Source organism: Rutilus rutilus, assembly GCF_951802725.1.
Source record: "Rutilus rutilus genome assembly, chromosome: 12".
In the NCBI taxonomy this organism is placed as follows: Eukaryota; Metazoa; Chordata; class Actinopteri; order Cypriniformes; family Leuciscidae; genus Rutilus; species Rutilus rutilus.
This window is the reverse complement of record NC_140217.1, coordinates 19,894,684-19,921,611: the sequence shown is the minus strand read 5'-3', so window position 1 is coordinate 19,921,611 and position 26,928 is coordinate 19,894,684. Positions and strand designations below refer to the sequence as shown.

Sequence of the window (26,928 nt, the reverse complement as noted above, 5' to 3'; positions counted from 1 at the left end):
AATGTGCTTATTTATGATGTCGCCTCTGCAGAAGAAAATCAACACCAACTTCATTGCAACTTCCAAAGGATCCTAATGCTAGGGATGCAGTTATTTATTTTCAACAAAGTAAAAGTCTCAGTTGAGCATTATTTATTTGTATTCGGTACATTTCACTGTGGATTCTTTGGTAAATCAGTTGCAATTTTGGCACAAGCTTTGCAGACTTTTACGATATGGACTCAACAGTAACGCCACAACACACAAGTAACTGTGTTAATTCTAATGCCTGATCTCTGACCACTGATTTCTGATATGTAATGATTAATGTAGCTACAGTCAGATGTTCTTTGTCAATGTGTCAGTAAATCAAACCAGTGACTAAACGGTTAACTTCACATTGTTTCTCTCAGTAGGATGAAAATAATCTGTTATTTAAACTGTGATTAAATTATACATAGAAAGCGATAAAAGAACGCTGCTTATACAATCTCTGGAGTTGTCAAACAAACAGCGCGATATCAATAACTGAGTTCTGGACTCTCACCAAAACTACCCTTATAATCAATGACAAATCTCTTATTTACATCGTGTTTGCACTGTTAGTTATGATTAAAGCATTCGTGAGAGAAGAGAAATCGAGTTACAATGACAAGATCACTACATTCATGCGCTCAACATGTCTGTGATACATGGGCTACAACGCTTATTATTGCAACCTTTCATGGCACAATCTAAATATAATGCTATAGATCTAAATATAGTGTTATAATCAACACTTTTCACTATTAGTTAACCTTGGCAGCTGTAATAGTAAAAATGTGGTAAAAGTTTACAAGAGGGTTCCACATGTAATGCTTAGCTATTTCATTTGCAAAGATGTTAGCCAGTCGTAGCAGAGGGCATTTACACTGAAATCACACAGAAGACACACCGCTTCAGGCAGAGCATTCAAATCATAGGGCTAAAATCAGGGTAGGAAAAATGCCTTTTATTTATTACCTATGACCATTTTTTTTAATGTAAAAATCACACTAACATTATAAGTGCACCCCAGAAACAAAAAGAAAGATAGAATTATAGAAAAATGCAGTTGATGACCCCTTTAAAACAGCAGTTTTTTTTCTGATGTACAAAATGAACAACAAAAAAAGTAAGAACTTTTGCACCTTCAATGTAAAAGTTGCTCTCAAGAGGCCTACAGCCACATTAAAAGAGTTGCAGCTCTTTCTGGCAAGTACTTGCTCCCTACATTTGATAACTATCTCTAGTATTCTCCATCCGTCTGGGCTATGGGCAGGGCCGGTGTTATGCAGAATTTCATCATTACCCAACACAAACAGCTGATCAGATTTGTGCCACAGAGCAGCTCTATGCATATATGCATTCATATTTTCTCCTGGTCCGAAGTTCAAAAGGGGGGAGGACAAAAGGCCTGCAGAACAATAGATCTTGCCACATTGGTGGGGACATTAGGTACATAACCTGGTGTAGGGTATAGAAAGGCTTTCACCGTGCCTTGTGCATATTACAAACACAAAGGGGAAACCGATTGGGCTTGTAAGTATCCTTTTGTAAGTGGCCATATCACCCTGTAGCTCAAGACTGGTTGCCCACTGAAGCTAAGCAGGGTTGAGCCTGGTTAGTACCTGGATGGGAGACCTCCTGAGAAAACCAGGTTGCTGCTGGAAGAGGTGTTAGTGAGGCCAGTAGGGGGTGCTCACCCTGTGGTCTGTGTGGGACTCTCTGTGGTCATTAAAAATCCCAGGATGTCCTTCGAAAAAGAGTAGGGGTGTAACCCCGGCATCCAGGCCAAATTTGCCCATTGGTCTCTATCCATCATGGCCTCCTAATCATCCCCATACACTGATTGGCTTCATCACCCTGTCTCCTCTCCACCAATAAGCTGGTGTGTGGTGGGCATTCTGGCGCAGTATGGCTGCCGTCGCATCATCCAGGTGGATGCTGCACATTGGTGGTGGTTGAGGAGATGGTTGAGGTGGTTGAGATTCCCCCTTCCATGTAAAGCACTTTGAGTACCCAAAAAAGCGCTATATAAATATAACGAATTATTATATATATATATATAAATGAACTAAATTAATAACTTTTTTACAACAAAAATGAACCATCACTGAACTTACTTACAGTTAGCTGGACTGTGACGCTATTTTCTTCTAGAAACAAACTTTGTTGCATTATTTTCCTGTTATCTCTGTAAAGTTGCTTTGAAACAATCAGAATTGTAAAAAGCGCTATATAAATAAAGGTGACTTGACTTGACTTGACATAGGAACTCAACCACCTCAGGGTGGAGTTTCCATTCCCCAGGCCTCAGCCCCTGCCTCAACAGGATGTCTGATCCCTAGTTTTGGCATCCAGCTGTAAGCTGTTCTGACTGAGCTAAGATCAACCAGTCGTCTATGTAGTTCAGCATACAAATGCCCTGGAGTCGCAAAAGAGCCAGTGCTGCATCCACGCATTCGTGAAAGTGCAGAGTGACAAGGCTAGGCTAAAAGGAAAAACTTGATATTGGTACTCTCCGCCCCCGAAAACAAACCTCAGAAGCTTCCTGTGCTGATGAACGATGGATAAATGGAAGTATGCGTCCTTGAGATCTATTATGACAAACCAGTCCTCTGACCTGATTTGTGACATGATTTGCTTCAAATTCAGCATTTTGAACCTGAGCTTTTTCACAGAAGGATTTGGTTGGCGTAGATCTAAAATTAGATGCAAACCCCCATTCTTTTTTGGAGCAATAAAATACCGGTTGTAAAACCCGAACTCTGTCGGGAGGAGGAACATGTTCTATGGCCTCCTTCCCCAACAGAGCTTTTACCTCCTGTTCCATAACCAGGGCTTGTTCGGGTCATACCACTGTGGACAGGACCCCTTTGAACCTGGGAGGGCGAGACCCGAACTGAATTTTGTAACCTTTTTCTAGGGTGTGCAGGGCCCTGTTGAGATCTACTAAGGAAACCAGTCTCTCAAGACTAGTCTCTGGTGTAACTTGAGCAGCAAATTCGGCGCCCTGAAGATACGAATTGGCAGGGAATGACCAAACTGACTGCTGTGGGAACCTCTTTAGAGGAAGCAATCATCCCAGTGCCGCAAAACATCCTCGGGCAGACACTGAGATATGGGCTTGCTGGAGACCTCTGCGCCCCCAAAGCTACTGAGGTGGCGGAGTTGGCAGAACGGCCTCCTGAGAGCACAGAAAGGAGATGGGCACAGTAAAATGAGGTGTAATTATTTCTTCCCTCAGAGGCCTGACACCACTAGCATCAGAACATTTTCACCAAAGTCTTCTTAGAGATAATGGCCCTCATTTATCATTCTTGCGTAGAAATGGGCGTATATATTGGCGTAAGATTATGCTTACACTCCTCTCATCGCCTGATTTATGAAGCTGTGCATACCTTTGAAATCCAGGTGTACGCAATAGCTGCCCTTGATAAATGCCGCGGTGGAAAACGAGCGTCATTAGAATAACACGCCCTTATATATTCAAGTCTCCGCTTCCCCCACGCCCTCATTTTACGCCATGGACACACGGAAGACTGCAAAGAAGAGAAACTTCTCCGACGTTGGATGAGCAAATGACCTATCACAATGCATTATTTTACAGCACGTGTTTTGAAACAATTAGTATTTAATTTCGTATCACGTCACATGTATTGGGGTGAACAATAATGATGATGATGTGATGTGGAGTACCATTCATTCACATTAATAATTGCATGACAATTTGTAATATTCTTCTTATTATTTATGATTTTTATTATTAATGACGCTTATTGTTATTTAGAAGAAGAATGTCGTTATTATTATTATTTGTATTATTATTATTATTTAAAAGAAGAAGAATGTCATTTTTATTATTTTGTCAGTCTGAATTATTATTATTTTTTTGTCATTGAAAGCCTTTTTATTACTGAACAAAAAAAAAGAGGTATACTTTGCCTGGAGTGTTATAAAGTTGTGGATGGTTGTCTTTTAAAAAAAGTCTTTTGTCTTTTATTTTTCGTGTTCGCATTTATGAGGAAAAAGCATTGTTACGTGACAGTTATCCATTGCGGACGTGAGCGCTGTGAAAGCGGCATGCTTTAAAACTTTCACAGAGACCTCAAACAGAAAGCACAAAGCCTTTCTTTAAAGCGAATTTCGTTTTGTATTAATTGTATCTTAATTTTAATCAGTGTTTCATTATCCAATTTTCTGGATTTAATGCCTAAATAGCAGAGATAATCACGGAGGCGCCAGCGCCTGAACTGGATAACGTTAAGCTATCATCCATGAACCGAAACTCAACGTATAAGGTAGACTGATCGCCTCACACACCTAAAAAAAATAGAAATATATCTATTATCTACAGAAATCTCTACTTTTAAACAGAACCATTCAAAACAAAATAAAATGATGTAGGCCTAATCTGTATGAAATGTGTATTTCTCTCCGGCGCATTCACTACTGCGAAGATCGCGAGTCAGACTTCATCTTTGCAGCCGACACAGAAAACCAAATGTTTTTATTGGTTTATTAAGTAGGCCTACAAACAGGCGAGTTATGAAAAATTGAGTGTGAGGGATTTGTTCACTTCACACAAAAAGATCTTGGAATGAGATGGCTAAATGTAGCCTATCGTTTAGTCCACTGTCTAATTTAGAGATTTTTTTTTTAACCGACTACCGACAACTTTAATCGGTTCATACGGTCAACCATCGGTCAAACGGTCATCGGTTAACATCCCTATGTTGTTGTTTTTTTACAGTGGGTCATAACCTATCATATCTTTTAGTTTGTCAGTGCGTTTTGTGGTGTTAGGAATTGTTTTTCTGCGCATTCCCGCACTCAAAACGTGCGTACACCACCTCCTGAGCTGGCGTAGGATTTGAGCGTGCCGTACGCCAACGTCCATATTGATAAATCTCAAAGTCACCGTGGTTTTGGGTGTACGCCAGGTGTACGCTGGAAATTTGGTGTACGCACTTTTGATAAATGAGGGCCAATATATCTTAGATATATTGTCTTTTTAGAGACAAAGTATACATTTTATCTGTCTTACCCCTAGAAGATCTCAGGCAAGAGCCAGATATCTCTGGAATGCCGCAGCTTTTTTTTTTCTCCTGAAACCTCTTGACTACTGAGGTGACATTGTCGCCCAAGAGGCCAGGAGGAGCAATTGGAGCGTCCATGAAAAAACTCTTATCTTTCTCTTTTATACCAGACAAGTTTAGCCATAGATGTTTCTACGTAGCCACCTGGGCTGCCATAGACCGGCCGACTGACTTGGCCGTCTCTGTAACGTTTAGATTTCAATGAAGATGAAGATGATCCAGAATCAAAATCAAAGTTAGTTAAATATATTCAACTAAATCCAAACAGTTACAAACAAAAGCGAGAGTCTACGAAACAGAGTGCTGTGCACAAACAACACCAGACAACTGAATTAACCAAAATAAGGGACTTTGATACACAGTGATAATGAACAGAATACAAACAGGTGTGATCGTTAAATCAATAACCATGGTGATAAACTAGTGGCGGGAAAATGAGGACAAAGGAAACAGGAAACCATAAGCAAACTAAGAGTCCTTGAAAATGAAAACCAAACACAATGAAAGTGTGACAGTCTCCTTGGTGGCTTGGAGAGATAGATCTGTGGCCCGGCACAGCTCTATTATTGTGTCTGGGCTCACACCCTCACCCTCAACAAGGTCTCTTATCAGGTCAGCCTGGTATGCCTGCAGAATGGACATAGGCCTAATATGCAGACACGCTGTGGCCTAACCTGCGCTTTGCCTGCACAGTGCAATGCATTTATTCAGTTCGAAATAACGAGGAACAATACGTTTTTATGAAATGTAGGAGTAAAAAGTATGCTATTATGCTTTGGAATGAAGAGAAGTAGAAGTTTACCAAGATAAAAATATAAATACAAAGTACATTCATGTATATATACAGGTTTGAATTTTGCAGACATTTTATCCAAAGCGACTTACATTGCATCCAAAGTAAACATTTCATCAGTTCATGCATTCCCTGTGAATCAAACCTATGAATTTACCATTGCCAGCGCCATACACTACTCTAATTTTCTCTATAGCACACAAGTGATTGCTTTAAAATAAATAATTTAATATATAGCATGTATCTGTCACCATGATTTTGCCAAGTAAGACGTGTTCCTGTATCAACATATTTTGTTGATCCTGGAGCAACATTCCAGTCTGAAAATTTGGTCCTACCCCTATCTCTACCCATGAACCTAACCCTATCCATTACTTTTCCCTAAAATCAGAGGGAAATGATAGAAGAATAACACTGATGTAGAAGAACCTAACCCTGGTTGTAAGCCTAAACTTGACATAAACAAAGATGTTGATCCAGGAACATGTATTTGGTGAAATCACATTCACCAGCATGTATGATTGTGTGATTGTGATTATATGCCCTTACCATCTTGGCTGGGTCTCAGTGTGATGTGGCATGGTCCCTGGACCTGCCCCAGAGCCCACAGGGCCTCCTCCATAGTCGTGTCTTCCAGAACCATTTGTACAGTTCTCTGCTCCTGCTCACACTTCAGCTATAAATACACAATTTTGGCTTTGATTAGTTCCCACTCAATTTAACTGCAGCTAAAAAAACGGAATATCGCTCCAGGGATATATGTGTATAGTTACACATAACACATTATACACATAACATACACATAACACATTATAGACTTCTATAATTCAATGTTAGGCTGCATAGATCCTGATGTACTCGTTACATCATAAGAAGAATGGCGTCAACGCTAATATTAGTCTCTCTGTTTATCCCGAGGTTTACCGCAGTCCACCGGATCCAGGCCATATACAGATCTGATGAAGGACCTGCACCTGGAAACGACGACAACGCAGTCCTGAAATATCAACTAGTCTCTCTCGTTTTCGCGGGTTTGGGTTTTTGAGGTTTGCGCAGAGATAACCTTATTTTCAAGATTTTTCAAGGCTTGCACCTTGGAATCTATTTCAGGGTTTGCTTTCTCGGGCCACCAGGCACTGTTGAGCATGTTGAGTATTTTCTGTTAGAACGGTGTCGTGTTAGTGGCCTCTAAGTTAATAACTAATGATCTTTGCAATGGAAGTGAATCAATCAATCAAAACTAACTTTAGCTGGACAATAACTTTATTCTAGAGCTGCAGTAAAGCCAAAACAATCTCTGTTACTGTAATTTCCTATTATCACTGTAAAGCTGCTTTGAAACAATCTATATTGTTAAAAGCATTATAATGAAGGTGACTTGATAGAGATATATATATATATATCTTTCCTTATTCAAAGAGAAAGAGAAATTACAGCTTTCTGTTATTTGTCAGGGCATCTTATCTTTGAAAGAATCAGGAGAGACCTGCCACTGCTTTTATAACTGAATTCGCGTCTCCTTCCACTTTGTTTTTCAGAGTAAATTACTTCATTATCAAGTTAGACTGGTTCCCACTCCCCACCTACCCTTAGATTAAGCCTTGTCTGTTAAGGATTTGGCCTTAGCACAATTAGGACATTTAAGTAGCTTTTATAAACGTGCCTAAACACTTTATAAACATTACTGGTGTGCATCTTGAGACAAAACAAAGGCAGTGACATATTTTAAGAGATTCTAGTGCAAGTCGCCTTTAGTTCAGACAGCTCAAACATGCATTTTATCCTGGAACTAGGCTTAAGCCTTGTCCGTGAAACCGGCCATAAGTGTTATTATAAATACCCAAATCGTCCTCAAACAAAAATTGTAGAGTTCAGAATCCAGATCTTCTCACCTGAAGTATCTGAGTTCCAAAGCTGATGCCACTGGTATGAGCAGATGATCCTTCGGTCACATGATGCACGAACACACCAGTCTTATTACCCCCAATAACCTGTAGTTGGTTCAATAGCATTTCTCCTTGGAAAACCACGGTGAGTACACGACCAGTGATACGCAGGGCCTGAGGTCTGGAGCGCATTAGGAAGGGAGGAGCTGATGCTCTTGAGACGCTAGATTTATACAAAATAACATTCTTTTTTTTTAGCAGTGTGACAATAAATAAATCAATGTGATAATTATAATAATAATGTGATAATTTGTTTTTAGTTTTTATTTTACCTGTCAGTAGGGATTCTCTTGTGAAGTGATGTGGGTGATTTTGACTCGTTCAAATTATTTCCTATCAAAATGGAGATCAACAAGGGGTGTACTGTAATTCATTCTAATTGCAGAGTGTCCCTAAAAAGTATCTGGACACTGTTTGACATTTAAGCTACAAACATATGAATGTAATTGCATTACCTAGCAAAATATCAAAGCAAATAGAATCTGCAAACAAATGATGCTAAGCTGTTCTTAGAAATAACTACACTTCGCTGAGCCATTTTTGCAACTTACTGGTCCCAATATCATCTTTAGTGGATGTATGAAGTGGTGTATGATGTAAAAAGGTTTAAAATAAAGCTTTTAATCCTGTATTTTGAAGATGATGTACACGGTAATGCTCAGAATATTTCCTCTCTTTTCTCTGAAAATGTACACACTGTAAACTTGAAAATGTAAACTTGATTTTCTTAATCAGTAATTAAATGGAATACCTGTACTGAGGTTCATGACATACTTCCACTACGTACCAATATGCCAAATAAAATGACTCAATTCTGATTGTGTTGTGCCATTGCCACTTATAATTCAGAAAAATATATTTCAAAGTATGTAATGGAAGTATGTCATGAAGCTGAGTACAAGTATTCCATTTAATTACTGATTAAGAAAATCAAGTTTAAAAACTGAAGAGTAGAAATGGCCAAATTCTTTGAGACAGTAAATGAATGGAAAGAAATATGTTGTTATACTGCAGCATAAAGAAACCATTTTTAGTATATTTTGATTTAATAGTACATTTCTTGTTTGTCGATGAAGAGGAATTGTTCATCACATGAATTGTGAACTGCAACCAGAAATTGTACAATACTTTTGTCTTAATTTTGAATATTATTATCTTATTCCTAACACGTTTTGCCTGAAAAGTGTGCTTGTTCTTCAAAAATAAATGGCACTTGGTTTGATATTTAGTGATGTCATGCAAAGATGTTTTTAAGTGTATTTTGGGGCACTGTATGTTACTACGTGAAAGCATAAACATTTGCGACTTTGGGTAACCACAATGTAATGTAGGGGGAAGTAACAAACCTTTAGGAATGACAACATAATCAAAAGAGTCATCGGTCAGCTCCTGACTGCTGAAAATGAAACAAAGAGGTTTTTTTTTATTTCTATTTTGTATACCAGTTCTCTGGAGAATCTTCATGCAAACTTCCTCTCTCTGAGGTCAGAAGTTATTTTTAGATACAAACAACAATTTTATCTCCACCACAAGGTGAATGTACATACGGAAACATTGTTGACTTATGAGTTAGTTTTATTATAGTGTGTCTGAGTCATGGGCACATACAATGTAACATTAAGATCATAGAGACAAGGAAACAGGAAACACTAATTGATGGTTTAATAATACTGTGGAATACATACAAACAATAAAAAGAAAGAAAAGTGCCCTTAGTCTTATTTTCCACTGGATGCAAAAACAGGATGTAAGCATTACCTATTCATTTTGGTGACCATATTAACAGGTTATAACACTCATACTGTCTACGTAAATCACCCTACAACAGCCACTGTTTGAAAGTGTCTACTGGGCTTGATGCAAATTCCACATGCAGTGACATGCAAACAGCACTTTCTATTCAGTAAATATGACTGAATCCAGATGATTTAAACACTTTAACACTTGTTTTGGGTTTAGATTCTGGTCTGTGTAGACTAATTTATGTAATTTTATGATTGTACAGCACTTTGGTCAACATTATGTTGTTTTAAAAGTGCTTTATAAATAAACTGAAATAACGAAAGTATGGAAATGGGTTAAAAAGTTGTCCTTCTCCTCATCAAGTTATATTATTACAATAATATAATAATTCTCAATGGGCAACCATTTTAAAATGTCAACTTAAATCTTAATGTAGCCAAGCTGAAAAAGTCAATACCAAACTGTTATTTTCACAGTTTTACAGTTCACTGCTATGGACCAGATGAGCAGCTCACCTGTAAATGTCTTCCATGTCACTTCTGGAGTGTGTCACATCTGGAAAGTGTAACTCTCGTCTACGGAGAGATTCAGAACAGGGGGGCTCCACTTGATTGGAATTGATACTGTTGATTACTTCATCATTGAACTGTAAACACACACACATACACACAAAACATATATACAAAATCTATACAAAAACAAAAGCTCTATATTTCCTACCTAATGCCATCAGGCAGAGCAATGCTTTTTCCTCCTTTAAAGCCCATTCTCACATTAACAAATGCAAACAAAGTTATTGTTACTAACACTGCATGTACAGTTGACACAAATTAAATATAAGTGTAAAGGCCAATTCACACCAAGATCGATAAATATAATAACCATATTAGCATCCACACCAATTGACAATGAAGTTCTGTTAATAAAGCTTTTTTAAAGTCGGATGGATTTTGACTGGCTAATCATAGGCTGGAAAAAAATTGCTTGATCAAGTGTGGACTCCACAATTAAATAAAAATTAGGACAATTTTTAAAGCTTTATGGTTTTCATAATAGTTATTGTTCTTTAAAGCATGTGCTTTAAAGCACTCTTGTTTGCACTAACACTGTCAGACTGCATTCCAGTAATGCTTATATGTATCACACAAAAAATGCTGTAACTGCATGTCAAGAATAACTTTTTAATGGGACAAATATGCCTGAAGAAAAAACATGAGCAGTATCTGTAATTAAAAAAGCTTTCATTTGTCAGTGGTGTTGTTTTGTTCATTTGTGCTGTTAAGGGGTGGGGTTATCTGAGATGCAGTGCATGTATATATACCACATTAGGGTGGAGAATTAAAACTCAAGCAAATAATCACTATGTCACTAACCTTGCAAATTTTGACATATCCAACGATTATTTCATTCTCAAAAAAAAAAAGAAAAAAAGAAGAAGAGTAGGAAAAGTTGGGATCATGTAACGTCATAATATTGTGCACTGTCGCATAGTTACATGCATTCTGTCACCGAAAACTGGCCTGTCAATCATCCTGTCACTGTTAAAATCCTTATATACACACTCCCCATTTCATTGAATTAAAGTTAGATGTTGATTTTTAGTAACTCAAACCCCTTTCTTAACCGTCAATTTCACCAACATCCTCCATGTTTTTAGTTCTTTTTATTTTTGTAGTTCTGAACCAAATCCTGCAATGAGCTGTGGGCAATATCAGCCTTTAGTGTGCATGGATCCATACCTCGAAAATCTACTAGTAGTCAGTAGTATTCACATTATTCTCTGGGGACTATCTGAGGCTAAGCCTAATGTTGCACTTATACACTATGTACTCATCTGTGTAGTGTATACATTTTATACAATTATTTTGTCATTCAACATCGGAGTCTTATAGCCCCTCAGCTACGTAATTAAAGCTGCCAACAGTTGAGTGCATGAAGTGTTCAAAATTTCACATTTCGTTTCTTCAGTTAATTAAGTGCATCATCAGAGTATTTAAAGTGAACTTTTCTATTTGGAATTTTCAATATGAACACACTACTCACACTATTTATACTACAAAACTGCATAGAATGGTGCATAAGTATGCAAATTGGGGTGCAGCTTAAGTCACACTAGGCTTAGATAAGTAGAACATTAACAGTATAAATGTACCTCATTTGAGCTGAAAGACTCAGGAAGGATTGCTTTCAAGCGACACAGCCGTCTTCTGGGTGCCGGGCTGGAAGGAGGGTCCTCGCTGCTCTCGCAACTAATCGTCCTGTCCTACTCATTCAAGAGACATAACATTAAAAATAAAGGCCTGTGTGGTTGTATTAAGTTACAGATGTAATTGACTGCACAATATTGAAAATTCGCTGAATTTGCAAAGGCATTGTGGTAAGCTACTGTATGTTGGGTATTGAATTTATAATAGAAAATGTACAATTTTACCCTGGATTTTTCTCTTCTTTCTCTTTCCCTGCTACAGGCTTTCATGGTGAAAACCTTCTCCTGTAGCTCCATTAGTTGGCCTCTGAGCATGTCCTTCTCTGCAAGACTCCGTGCGATCTGAACCTGGGCCTCATCACGGGACAAATATGCCTAAAAAAAAAAATCATGAGCAGTATCTGTCATAAGAAAGTTTTCATTTTCCAGTACACTCTACAAAAAATGGTTCTTCAGCGGTTCTTTGCGGTGGTTATGGTGCTATATACCCATAAAGAACCTGTTAAGCCCAGTTTGGTTCTTCAGCGGTTCTTCAGCAGTTCTTTGAGGTGGTTAAGGTGCTATATGGCACCACTGCCATTCAAAGAACCTGTTAAGCCCCTACAGTTCTTTAAAGGTTCTCTCTCTCTCTTAGTCTCTTAGTTTAGTTGGTGATACAGTAGGATTAGAAAAACAACATTAAAATTATTAATTATCCATCTTTTAAGTAAAAGTGTCATTTAGAAGCATATTGACTCATCAATTGTAGTATCTGGCATGATAATGGGCCCTACTACCTCAAAAATGAAGAAAACCCCCCCCAAAACAAACAAACAAATGGTTCTATATAGCACCATTTGACAAGTGTGCTATAAAGCTTCTTAAGTGCCATATAGTACCAAAAGAGGTTCCCCTATTATTACGAGCCAAAGAACCACTGTTGAGCACCATTTTTGTTGAAGCAATTGTAAACAATCAAGGTGCTATATGGCACCTCTTATTCTACGGTTCTACGTAGCACCATTTGACAAAGGAGCTGTATAGCACCTTTAAAGATAGGTGCTATATGGCACTTAAAGTGGTTCCCCATGATTACAAGCCAATGAACCAATTTAAGTGCTATTTAGCACCATTTTTGTTTAGAGTGTAGTCTGTGCAAGCTAATGATTTATGTTTTCCAGCATGATTTCAGAAGGACTCTAAAAGCATCTTGTGTGCCTCAATAAAAGCAAAAACATCAGACCTTTTGAAGAAAGGAGTTCACAAGGTCATTGTCACAAATTCTCTTATTTGATTTATGAACATGATATAGAGCAGAATCAGAAATATTTCTTTTCTTTGCTGTTTTAAATTTTTAAAAATACAAAAAAGTTTGTTTATTTCAATATTTAAATTGTGAATCCCATATTTTCAAATTGGTCCCAGACTTTTGGACTCAATATTCATTTACTGCATATAATGCATGTAGGTTTCTAGATCTAAAAATGTTATTTCACTTACATACTGTAACGATGTTGGTCCAGTACACTGTGTTCATTTGTTTGAAACACTAACACTAAACTGACAATTTACTGTACTGTTAGATACCTTCCATGTAAACTGATCTCCATTGTTGAATCTAAACACTTATTTAAGACTTAATGATTTTGTATGATACTTGTTTATTATGAGCACAGATGATACTGACCTTATCTCTTTCTGCCTGCACCTCTTCTAGCTGACTCTGGAATAGTGTGCTCCTGTGCTTGTACATCTCACAGTCCACAGTCAACTTCTCCACCTCCAGGGCTAAATAGTCCTTCTCTTCTATGAGCTAAAAAAGGTGAGAGGGGAGCATGGTGAAAGTGACAAAAAATATGGACATTTAAAAGAAAAAATGTAAACCGAAGTAAAGAGGTAAAAAGAGAGAGAGAGAGAGAGAGAGAGAGAGAGAGAGAGAGAGAGACTAGATACAAACGATAAAAATATGAATTCCTCCTCTTAAATAAGAAAAAAGTAGGCTACAACACAAATTTTATACAAAGTACAACATTTTGAAAGACAAAACAAACAAACAACATTAAGGTTAAGGAGAGACCAGTTTTACCTCCTCTTTCTCTTGCTGGAGACGTTCATTCTCCTCACTTAGTCTAGTGACATCCTCAGCTAGTTCTGAACGTCTGGTCTCTGTCTCCTTTAAATCATTCTCAAGGATATCCTGCTGAACCTGATTGAAAGAGAAAGAGACGGATTTACTGTGAAGGTCAGTCAAATAAGATCGAGTTCCAAAATGTGTTGATTTGTTATATTACTATAATAAATGAGTCTCTTATTCACCGGGGAGAATATCTCAATCTCCAGTAACTTTGTGCGTACAGCATTGAGTTCATCTTTGAGCTTTTGTGTGTCACTGGGATTCTTTAAGGAACGCTGCCTCTGGAAATCTGTTTCTTTCTGTGCCTTCCTTAACTCGCACTGCAGCTGGTAAATCTGGAGAAGAGGTGAGGAGAAGAGATTTCATTATGCCCTGATGTTATTGTAAAAACAATCCAGCATTACTGTTGTGTGTGTGTGTGTGTGTGTGTGTGTGTGTGTGTGTGTGTGTGTGTGTATTATACTGTAGTTTTTCTTTCTTTACTCTTAATGGCTCTCTGCCAAGTAGGGTAAAGGTGTTTCGTTAAAGTGCCCCTATTATGGTTTTTCGAATATTCCCTTTCATGCAGTGTGTAATGTAGTTGTTTGTGAAAGTTCAGCAAAGTTGTAAAGTGAAAGTGCACGATAAATAAAGTTATTGTCTCCCAAAAGGAAGAATCGACTCTGAACCTCCTAAACGAGTCTGTATCCCAATGCGTTACTGTCACATGTCACTAGATAATACATTTGCATAATGCCCGCCTATGTTCTACATTGTCCGCCTGCGAACAACTTGACCCGCCCTCGAACACGTCATTTTACTGACGACAGCTTCTCAAATCTCTGAGTTTAACGCGAGCACAAAGCACTTGCTCTGGAAAGATGGGTCAGTACTCAGTTTATTTGGACCAGCTTGCTCCTCAGAATCACAACCTAGAAAGTATGATTAATTAATGATGTATATACTTTACTTCCGGGTGTTCAAAATACGTAGTTTTGTGTTTTATATTGTGTAAGTTTCCAGCTAACTGGCTTACTCACATGAAATACTTCTGCTAATAAATTAGAAATATACACATCTCACAATGTACATCAAACTGAGTAGCGTATCACTGAGAAACATTTTCATATAGAAAATAAAATATCTAGCAAGCCTTAACATTTGCCTCTCTTTAACCTCTTTAAGAAATGTTGCTCTCTATCAGGCACATGAATGAGACAATCTGTTTTTTGTAACTGTTTTTCTGAAATGAAAATAAAGTCCAAGTAAAAGCATACAAAGACATCAAATCTGGTTCTTTACCTCCAGTTGCAGGTCTCTGTTGCGTATGATGGTTGCAGACTTCTCCTCAAGAACTGAAGTATATCTGACATAGAGATCACATTTCTCATCCTTCAGTTTCAGCAGTTTCCTGTTTAAACCTACACAGAAGACAAGCAGACATTAAATAATCTTGACACAGGCAAAGAAACTGTCTAATTGTGCGAAAACATTCTGAATTTCTGAATTTCCCAAAGCACGTAATTCAAATTTAAAACACTTAAAATTAACTTTCATTAATTTCATGAACAATAATTACATCTTACATTTAACTGTAGTTAATGCTATACAACTTATTTTAATGTACATAAATGACAATATAAGTCTGTTAATGATTGTTAATTAAACATTAACCACATTGATGTAAAGCTGTGTTAAGTCCACACCATCAAGGTGACTGCGCAGTTGTCCATGCTCTTGTTGCATCTGGCTGAACTCTTCATTATTTTGTTGGACCTGTTTAAGTTTCCCCTCCAGCTCACAGCATCGAGTTCGCAGCCGCACAGCCTCTTGCCGTGCCACTTGTAGCTCTGTCTGCATACTGCTTACCGCATTAACTAGGTACTCTGTCAGCTCAGTGTAATTTATCAGGCCTGGCAAGCAGAAAAGCAAGGTTTTACTTATTTGCCTTAAATAAGGTGATAAAAACATCCCTCAAACACACACATGAAAATATATTCAGTTGTGCACATTTGTCATTGGTATTACATTGTTTAATAGACAGTTTAGAAGTCTAGATCGAGCCCTGGGGTTCAAATCCACAAATGTTACAGCTACCAGCTTTAACTACAACACACATTGTGTGTGCTAGTAATGCATCATCAGAAACTGAGATTAAAAGTGCATTGACTGACCACTGAAGCCTGAAGGCTCAATGCTGGGCTCGCGGCCAGTGATCTGTGTGTAGAGAGTTGGGTAATGAATCATCAGACTTTCGAGCAGAGCCATTGCTCCATTACGACCCTGTACACGTAACATGTCAAGCATATGACCTGTAGAAAAAAACAAACATTTCAGACATCATATCACAAATACTGCAAGATACATTAAAAGGTTTTATTTTCAATACTGTCAATCAACTTTCAAGTATTCCTTAAAGGAAGAGTTCACCCAAAAATGGAAATTATTTACTCACACTAATGTCATTCCAAGACCATACGCTGCTATTTATATCTGGGTTCCAAAATGTACGTTGGTACTTTCATATTTCACTGAAAAAAATAATAGCATACAGCAGGTTTTGGAACAACATAAGAGTGAATAAATAAGGAAAATAATGAAATTTAATTCATGGTGACCTACACTGTAAAAATAAATATGATTAGTAAGTCATAGCAACTTATGTTTTCACATTACATTACTTGAACTCAAGTCTTAAAAATTAAAGGCATCTACTGAACTAAGTTTTTCCACTGTTTTTTTTTTTCAAAAACGAAAGTTTTTTTTAAATGTTTTTGTTTATCAGTGTAACCTCTGATACAGCTGAATCCCCCAAATCCCCCAACCTTGAACCTTCCAATAACTCTTAATTTTCACATTCATTGCTCTAATCAAAAACAAAACATCAACTTCAATCCTGGAAAAAAATATCTTAATTTCCACCTTTCCATTAAATCTTTTAGGTTAATATTGGAAAGCATGTTTGTTTTAGTTTTTTTTATTGTTAAGAAGAAAACCCCTTGAGATATCTGTACTTCATTAACTTTTGTCATGCTCTGGTATACGATAAGTCAGAGTGTCTTACTGGTCCTCATGCAGCGGTTGGTGAAATGGGGACTGGTAAAAATCTCATCCTCATCCAGGTTTGTGAGGACACGTGCCTGGCGCAGGTAAGGGATGAGAACACAGGGACGGATGCCGAGAGAGATGGCATGGCGGTTATCGTCAATAAGATCCCACAGTTCTTCTTCTTCTAGATCCTTCAAGTCAGGAGTGTTCAGGACACTCTCAGCCATGCTGAAATCCTGAAATCAGACACTTTGCCAAACACATAAAAACTGGGTTTTTTAAATTAAAGCTTAAAAAAAATGTACAAAAAATTAACTCCAATAAAAACAACTCCAATGCTGGCATAAACACAACAGAAGTTAAATGAGAAATGAGAAATGAGAAGGAGTGAGATTGTAAGGGAGGTTAAGTTAAATCTCCTCCCCCTCACACCCACAGGTGCGTGAGGAAACCTGAATAACAAGGAGAGGTTTTCCCGACAGACACAGACTGACACATATGCAAAGCATGTCATGTGGATTTCCCCTTGAATAAAAAGAAGCACACAGCATTTTAAACATTACTTAAAGATGTCTGACATTACATATTGTTTATTTTCATTAGGGGATTGGGGAATTACAGTATGATAGTTATACAGCGACTAAAGCAATACAGAGATTTTATTTACTTAGCAAACCGCAATTGACAAACAAAAACATATACTCATCCGCTGTTCTTGTGTGATTTGTCTGTGTCAAGCAAGTTCTTCCTATCTAAAGCAAATTAAACAAGGCTGTGAACAGGTACAAAGTCCAACAGGAAAAAAGGAAATGAAAGAGGTATTCTAAAGTTTATGGGAAATTACATGTCACATGCAAACACAGCATGTATGTACATACTTTGCTGATGATAATCTGCCTTTGCGGAGGTATGATGGTGTGGTGGTGCAAAATCTGCCTATGTCACTTTAATGACAACTGTCTGCAAGGGACATACTTTAGTGTTTCACTGTGCCAGAGGAAAAGTTTTCATGTCAAAGTGTCTGTCAAAAAAAAAAAAAAAGGAACTAAAAAAAGTTCTAAATAAAAACCCCAGAGTGGTTTAGGCACTATGACGGTTTACATAAGTCATGGTGACATTCCAGCATCAAGAAAACAAACCAATGTCCAGTTCTAAAACACGCTCATGTATCCGCATTCAAAGAGTTGTTGTTCTTTAAAGGATCCTCTAAACAAAAATATATAATTATCTACACCAAACAACTGTCAAAGCTGTTACTTCGAGATGTTGGAATTTCGAATCCTATTGCACGTTCTTCCTAACCCTTTCAGTGACATGGGATCAAAAATCACAATGTCACCGGTGACGTGAGTATCAATCACCACATAATTGGTGTCCCTGGGTGGGCAAAAGTAAAATCATTACAGTCTATGCTACATACGCGTAGTTGCGCATGTCTGGGAAACTCATGAATATTAGTGCATACTTTGCCCATGGAAACCGAAAATCTCGTAACACCTGTCTGTAAATTTATTTTAATTTTTTTCAAATTAAGCTGGTTGAAGAACATGGGATGATGCAAATTATTTCAGTCCACCCACACTTTTAAAGGCCCACCCATCATCCACTTTTTGCATATATATATATATATATATATATACAGTGAGGAAAATAAGTATTTGAGCACCCTGCTATTTTGCAAGTTCTCCCACTTGGAAATCATGGAGGGGTCTGAAATTGTTATCGTAGGTGCATTTCCACTGTGAGAAACATAATCCAAAAAAAAAAATCCAGAAATCACAATATATGATTTTTTAACTATTTATTTGTATGATACAGCTGCAAATAAGTATTTGAACACCTGTCTATCAGCTAGAATTCTGACCCTCAAAGACCTGTTAGTCTGCCTTTAAAATATCCACCTCCACTCCATTTATTATCCTAAATTAGATGCACCTGTCTGAGGTCGTTAGCTGCATAAAGACACCTGTCCACCCCATACAATCAGTAAGAATCCAACTACTAACATGGCCAAGACCAAAGAGCTGTCCAAAGACACTAGAGACAAAATTGTACACCTCCACAAGGCTGGAAAGGGCTACGGGGAAATTGCCAAGCAGCTTGGTGAAAAAAGGTCCACTGTTGGAGCAATCATTAGAAAATGGAAGAAGCTAAACATGACTGTCAATCTCCCTCGGACTGGGGCTCCATGCCAGATCTCACCTCGTGGGGTCTCAATGATCCTAAGAAAGGTGAGAAATCAGCCCAGAACTACACAGGAGGAGCTGGTCAATGACCTGAAAAGAGCTGGGACCACCGTTTCCAAGGTTACTGTTGGTAATACACTAAGACGTCATGGTTTGAAATCATGCATGGCACGGAAGGTTCCCCTGCTTAAACCAGCACATGTCAAGGCCCGTCTTAAGTTTGCCAGTGACCATTTGGATGATCCAGAGGAGTCATGGGGTCAGATGAGACCAAAATAGAACTTTTTGGTCATAATTCCACTAAACGTGTTTGGAGGAAGAAGAATGATGAGTACCATCCCAAGAACACCATCCCTACTGTGAAGCATGGGGGTGGTAGCATCATGCTTTGGGGGTGTTTTTCTGCACATGGGACAGGGCGACTGCACTGTATTAAGGAGAGGATGACCGGGGCAATGTATTGCGAGATTTTGGGGAACAACCTCCTTCCCTCAGTTAGAGCACTGAAGATGAGCACTTGACAATGACCCGAAGCACACAGCCAGGATAACCAAGGAGTGGCTCTGTAAGAAGCATATCAAGGTTCTGGCGTGGCCTAGCCAGTCTCCAGACCTAAACCCAATAGAGAATCTGTGGAGGGAGCTCAAACTCCGTGTTTCTCAGCGACAGCCCAGAAACCTGACTGATCTAGAGAAGATCTGTGTGGAGGAGTGGGCCAAAATCCCTCCTGCAGTGTGTGCAAACCTGGTGAAAAACTACAGGAAACGTTTGACCTCTGTAATTGCAAACAAAGGCTACTGTACCAAATATTAACATTGATTTTCTCAGGTGTTCAAATACTTACAGCTGTATCATACAAATAAATAGTTAAAAAATCATACATTGTGATTTCTGGATTTTTTTTTTTTTAGATTATGTCTCTCACAGTGGACATGCACCTACGATGACAATTTCAGACCCCTCCATGATTTCCAAGTGGGAGAACTTGCAAAATAGCAGGGTGTTCAAATACTTATTTTCCTTACTGTGTATATATGTATATATATATATATATATATATATATATATATACACACACATTGTATATATATGCTGGACCAACAGCATATTAGGCAGGTGGTCATAATGTTACGGCTCATTGCTAACTGCATTTGGGGACATCTAAGAATATCCTTATTTGTACTGGAACAGTAAAAACGAAGAAGCAATGAATGTTAATATAAGTTCTGTCAGGTCCATTAAGTCAAGAACACACAGACAATAAAAATAAAGAATTTTCATTGAATAGATTGCAAACAAGTTGATGTTCCTGAATTGAAATTTGGCGGTATGGCTCTGTTCAGGGAGTCCTCTGACCTTCATGAGCACCATGAAATAGCAGAGAGTCAGAGGACAGCAGCAGCAGCATTAGGGAACGCTCACACAGTTTAGGACTGTGAGAGCTAAAATATCCCCCCCTGTGAACAGAGCAAGCAACATGACATAAAGCAATGCCACGTTATGCATAAGGAGGAGCTGGGGAGGTGGCGGGCAGCAGAAGCGAGCAGCAAGCATGTATGAGCAAACTGAATGTGCTTTAAATAGGGCGCCTTGTTTGAGCTTTGGCCATTGAGCAGTGAGGGGAGTTAACGAGCTAATGCAGCTCAGCTGGAGCAGATCAGCTGACGGGACAGTGTTCTTAGCAAACAGCATTAGCAGCGTCTTGACTACCTGGCCTGCCAGAACTGACGCTGACGCTCAATTAATTTGTATAAAAACCATCTATGGAATGTCCTCGTTCAGATAGCTAAGTGAATGTGTGTGTGTGTGTGTGTTATTGGGACAAAATGTCCCCACAAAGATACCAATATCTGAAATCCCTGTCCTTGTGGGGAAATTTTTTGGTCCCCATGAGAAAAACAGCTTTTAAATCATACTAAATGCTGTTTTTGATAGCATTACCTACAGTTAACTATTAAATGTAAGATGCAATTATAATTAATGAAAGTTAATTTTAAGTGTTTTAAATTTTAATTATGTCCTTTGAGAAATTCAGAATTTCTTTTAAGTTTTTTTTATTTTCTGTGATTTTCTGTTTAGAGGCATGTTTAGGGTTAGGGGATATAATATATACAGTTTGTACTGTATACAAATCCTTGTGTCTATGTATGGAATGTCCCCATAAAACATGAAAACCCAACATGTGTGTGTGTGTGTGTAATGACACTTTTTCAGTTGAGTCTTCAGGAATATAATAGGAGCACAGGTTTTGTTTACTGTTCTAATACAGCAGGAGTCTTGTTTCAGTCATACACCCAACCCTTCATTCAGGCCTAGGCAATGGCTGCCTAATATATTCATACAGGTTTTTTTTATGTGTTTTGATTTAGAGATGGCAGATTGGCATCTCTACATTTAAAACATCGATCCATTGTGTTATTAGTCCAATTTAATACAAATTATAATAAATACATATGCAAAAATCCTTGTTTAATTAAAACAATAGTCAACTACTGAACAGATTCTCATCCATTCTTACATTTCCTGTTGTTGTTTTAGGAGAATCGACTCCAGTAAATGATTTATCTATCCGTGTTTAACACGATTGAGATCCCAAAAATAGCCGGTATTTTGTTTAAAAGTTTAAATCGTTACACCAGTAATAGAATAGACCAGTGAGTGTTTTTGAGTAATATGTGTTAGTCATTTAGTCATTCACTAATTTGTTCAAAAAACAGTTGTTCACAGCCATAACAACGAAAGTATGGGAACTAACTGACCATAAAAACCATGACTTGTATCTTTGAAAAAAGAGGAAATGGAGGTGAAGACAAAGTTTACTCATTTATGCTTCACTGAGGCCAATGAGACTTTTCCAAGATATTGTGTGCTTAAAAATAGACATTAATTACATAGGTAATTTCTGTACAACTGGTCACTGATTATATTACTGTAATCATAATATTTTAAATGACTTAATATTGCACTGTTTATTATAAGAGCTCACTTGGAACTCTTCGACTTCATAGTTTAGCCCTTTAAGGTGTGGTAATGAGTACATCAGATTACCAACAATCTGGTTACTTGTTAATGTCTCTTTCCTCACCGACTGGAGGCTCAGAATGTGGTCGAATCTGTTGCTGCCTCACAGGCTGTAGACTCAGATCATGGAATCTGTTGTTGTCTCTCTGTACGAACCATAGTCTCTGAACAGTCTATCTATTATGTCTCGCCTGATGGGAGACTCAGAACTTGTATCTGTTGCTGCCTTCCCCGTACCGGGCCGCGGGCTCAGAACGGTGCCGTGTATCTGTTACAGTCTCAGCCTTGCAGGCCAGGACTCAGAACAAGGAGTGTCTGCTGAAAGGGTACCTTTATTACTTTCTGAAGAGGAGGAGATTGCAGTTTGGCATTCCTACATTCCAGTGCTGTGATTGGCTGATGGCATCAGAGGGGGCACCCATAGAGCGGCACCCTTCTTTTCACTGTGGAACTCATTTGAATAAAGCACATAGTTAGAAGTCTTTAAAGTGTATTTAAGGTTTTTCAGATGGATGTCTCACTTTCCAAACCACCACCAGAATACCTTTGGCAATATTCTAAACAAAGACAGTCCAAACAAGATGGAAAAATATTTGCTTCACCCAGAGGTCCTGAGGAATTAAAAACGCTCCTTGTATCTCAGCACATTTAATGGATTATTTCATAAGATATAAGGTAAGGTAACAATAGTTTCTATAGTTTTAGCACTTCCTGCCAGGAAGTTTCTAGTATGCCTAGTAAGACATTGATTAGCTAGACCAGGTGTGTTTAATTGGGGTTGGAGCTGAACATTGGTCTACATTGTTCAGTGAGTTGTTCAAACTCTTGATTGTTTTAATGAATACATCATTGCCTCTAACAACTGAAATAAACCTGTATAAATATATCTTTGTTCATTCTCGTTAATTTTGATATACTGTTTTATATATTTAATAAGTGTGTAAAAAACCATTGAAAAGTTTGGGATTAGATTGTTTATGTTTTATGTTCTTGTGGATTGGGTTTTGAATTGAAGATGTTGATAATACCATCGTAATCCTAGTCAAGTCAAGTCAAGTCAAGTCACCTTTATTTATATAGCGCTTTTTACTATTCAGATTGTATCAAAGCAGCTTCACAGTGATAACATGAAAATAATACAACAAAGTTTGTTTCTAGAAGAAAATTGCGTCATTGTCCACCTTAAGTAAGGCAGATCAATAATATTGTTGAATATTAAATGTCCCCAACTAAGCAAGCCAAAAGCCAAGGCAACAGTGGCAAGGAACCAAAACTCCATCAGGTGACAGAATGGAGAAAAAAAACCTTAGGAGAAACCAGGCTTAGTCAGGGGCCAGTTCTCCTCTGACCAACGAACAAACAGTATATGATTATGATTCAGGCAGCATTACAGGTCAGAAGTCAGATTGGATCAGAACATTCAGAATATTCATTCAGTTCCATCTGGTTGGAGGTCGGAGTCATCACGCCAGTATGGAGAAAAGTTTGTCGAGGATCAGTGCCGATGGCTGTCGTGTCGATGAGGCCTTCACAGGGCTGATGAGGCTGGCACTTCAGGGATGCGTTGTGGATGGGTCCAAGCGCAGGTCCACCATCTGATCTGGATATGGCCTGGATCCGGCTGACTTCAGTAAACCTCGGAATAAACAGAAAGACTAACATTAGCGTAGATGCCATTCTTCTTATGATGTAACGTGTTATAGGAAGTGTCCCCGGTTCCGGCTGACCTAATTTATGCAGCCTAATAATCATTTAACTGATTTGAATAATAGAAATGTATAATGTTCTATTTGAATGCCAGGTAAAAGAGATGCATTTTTAGTCTAGATTTAAACTTAGTTATATAAAGTTATATATGAGTTATATGAAAAAATGTCCTGGCTCTCCCAAGCTTTATAATGGCAGTGAATGGGTGTCTGTCTTTGGAAGTCCATCAAAGCACATCTATTCATGATTTAAGTGCTCGACACAGCTCTCTGGGGGTTAATAAAGGCCTTCTAAAGGGAAGCGATGTGTTCGTGTAAGAAAAATATCCATATTTAAAACTTTATCGACTAAAATAACTAGCTTCCGGCAGACGGCATTTATATAGCGCTAGCTTAACTAGTGTTGACCTGATTGCCGCTCGTGCGGATTGATATTAAGGTCTGTTTCTGTCTGTACTCTTTCTTATGGTAGAAAAGAAGTTCCTGAACCGAATGATATAAGAATCAGCAAAAGTATAACGTAGTGTCAATAAAATCATTAATTTCAGTATTTACCATGTTATAAATGAAAATTTGAGTATTACATCTCAAAACCCTTGGTATAATCTATCATTTACAGCAATAAACACACATGACCTACTTGTGTCATTTTTATGACTACTTTGACGCTCTTAAACTCATAATTAGATTCTGCGACTTTAGCCGGTGTTTCAGAGGCAGGGTCACAATTACTCAACCTCATGTCGTTCCAAACCCGTAAAACCCGTTCATCTTTAGAACACAAATTAAAATATTTTTGATGAAATCTAAGAACGGTCTGACCCCACATAGACTGCAATGTCACAACCACTTTCAAGGCCCAGAAAGATAGTAAAGACATCATGTGAGCACACCCACGCATGAGTTCTGAGCCGGCATTCTGACGTAGAACCCGGAAGCACACTGTGTTTACTACGTGAACAGCATTGGAGATGTGAAGGGAAGAGAAGAAATTGTTGAAAGAGTTATTTTAGTTTTTTTGCACAGTAATATTGTCTTGTTGCTTCATAACATTAAGGTTAAACCATGGACTATTGAACCAGTAACATGGACTATTTTAACGATGTCTTTACTACCTTTCTGGGCCTTGAAACTGCTAATTACACTGAAGACTATGTGGGGTCAGAAAGCTCTCGGATTTCATCAAAAATATCTTTGTTTGTGTTCCACGAACGGGTTTGAAACGAAATGAGGGTGAGTAATTAATGACAGAATTTTCATTTTTGGGTGAACTAACCCTTTAACACACACACTGCATATAAAAATTCAGTGTTGTCATATTTTGAATACCTCAACTGTATTGAGGTCATTTATTTTTTTTGTTCTTATTTTATTACTGACTGTTTACTTGTCTTATTTGCAAATTCAATTCAGTTTGAAATCAAGCTTCCTTGTGCTGTGTGAGAGCAATTGCAACAGAGTTACCCTATTGAAAAGACAAATACACAGAGTGAGCAAATGTTTAAGTTAGATTATTGTAATGGTTATTGATCAATGTTTAAATATGTAAACAAAAGCCTAAATTAAAATCCGTTCATCGTATAAAGTGGACGTGTCTCTTCAGAAGACTTGAATTAAACTTTTCCATTCAAATAGATTACTGTTACAATGAGTTTTGTGCTTTTTGCAGCTCGAAAATAATGATTGCCTTGACAAAATGGATGGACAAAAATTTAGATATTAAAATATTTAGTATGTGGTGGTTTTCCCGATGGTATTGAAAATGAGACTGAATATTGAAATTTTTCAAGGTGTCATATTGAAGTTAGAAATTCCAGTATCATGACCACTAATTAATGTCCTTCGTCAATAAGGTAAAAATGTGTTAAAAGTAGCTATTTTCTACATAGATCTATGATTTGATTGAATATTTATTGGTAATACATTAACTATCGCCGGCTAAAAAGTAACTAGTACTCTAAGTAGTTTTTGAGAGGAGTAATTTGTACTTTTACTTAAGTACTTTTTTGACACCAGTACTTTTACTTGTAATTGAGTATTATTTCAGCAATGTAACAGTACTTGTACTTAAGTACACATTTTCAGTACTCTTTCCACCACTGCTGTTCCGCATTTTTCATTGAAAGCATATGTCGTAATTTAGATATATTTTTAAAATGGAAGAATGCGGTTTTACAGATGCTAGAAAGATTGGTATCAAAGAGCACACCCAGGTTCCTAACCGACGACGAAGACTTGACAAGAGCAGCCATCAATTGTTAGACAGTATTCTGGGTTAATACGTGCAGAGGTGTTTTGCCCAATAATTAGAAACTAAGTAGTGGGAAATTACTAGTCATCCAAATTTTTATATCACCTATGCATTCCGTTAATTTTGTGAATTGGTACGTTTCGTCGGGACGCGAAGAAATATAGAGCTGAGTATCATCAGCATAACAGTGAAAACTAATTCCATGCTTCCTAATGATATCTCCCAAGGGTAGCATGTTCAGAGTGAAAAGCAACGGTCCTAGTACTGAGCCTTGTGGTACTTTTCCTTTTAAACAAGCCTCGTGTTTATAGCAGTAATCTTGCGGGGTGGACTCATTTAAAGTAATGTCATTTTCTGGTTTTACCCAAGTTTCTGTCAAACACAGCACATATAGGTTATGGTCTGTAATCATATCATTAACAATAAGTGCTTTTGAAGAAAGGGATCGAATATTCAGCAACCTGAGCTTTATCATTTGTTCACCTGCACTATATTTGTTTTTTATTTGTTGAACATCAATCAAATTTTTACCCTTAAATGGGTTTGGGAGTTTTTTTTATTTTTTTATTTCCTAGTTCAGGGAACAGACACGTCTCTATGTGATGATATCTAGGTGAAAGAGTCTCTATGTGATGGGATTTATCTGACCTCAGTGACGTGAGACAGCTAGTAGGCGGTAAGGTTCAGCCAGTCTGTCTGCTTCCTGACCTGAGCCCCAGATTGTCATGTTTGAGCTCTAAGACTATGTGCCATATTACTAGAGAGAAGAGCAGCACCATCCCAGGAGGGATGAATACCATCTCTTTTCAAACAGGTCAGGTCTGCCCCAAAAACTTT

At 37.8% G+C, this 26,928-nt stretch overlaps 1 protein-coding gene across 1 annotated transcript in view; it reads right to left on the bottom strand.

Annotated features, from left to right (window-relative positions):
* The window catches only part of card14 (caspase recruitment domain family, member 14), a 28,547-nt gene extending 10,866 nt beyond the window's left edge, over window positions 1–17,681 (bottom strand). The window contains exons 1-14 of the mRNA XM_084427009.1: window positions 16,944–17,681; window positions 16,054–16,191; window positions 15,586–15,792; window positions 15,182–15,300; window positions 14,083–14,235; window positions 13,853–13,972; window positions 13,454–13,579; window positions 12,013–12,162; window positions 11,734–11,844; window positions 10,097–10,227; window positions 9,185–9,234; window positions 8,111–8,171; window positions 7,785–8,001; window positions 6,442–6,568 (exon numbers count right to left, since the gene is read on the bottom strand). Of these exons, the coding sequence (XP_084283135.1) occupies window positions 6,442–6,568; window positions 7,785–8,001; window positions 8,111–8,171; window positions 9,185–9,234; window positions 10,097–10,227; window positions 11,734–11,844; window positions 12,013–12,162; window positions 13,454–13,579; window positions 13,853–13,972; window positions 14,083–14,235; window positions 15,182–15,300; window positions 15,586–15,792; window positions 16,054–16,191; window positions 16,944–17,154 (1,921 nt within the window). The 5' untranslated portion in view covers window positions 17,155–17,681. The remainder of the gene's footprint in view (window positions 1–6,441; window positions 6,569–7,784; window positions 8,002–8,110; window positions 8,172–9,184; window positions 9,235–10,096; window positions 10,228–11,733; window positions 11,845–12,012; window positions 12,163–13,453; window positions 13,580–13,852; window positions 13,973–14,082; window positions 14,236–15,181; window positions 15,301–15,585; window positions 15,793–16,053; window positions 16,192–16,943) is intronic.
* Window positions 17,682–26,928: the final 9,247 nt, after the last annotated feature.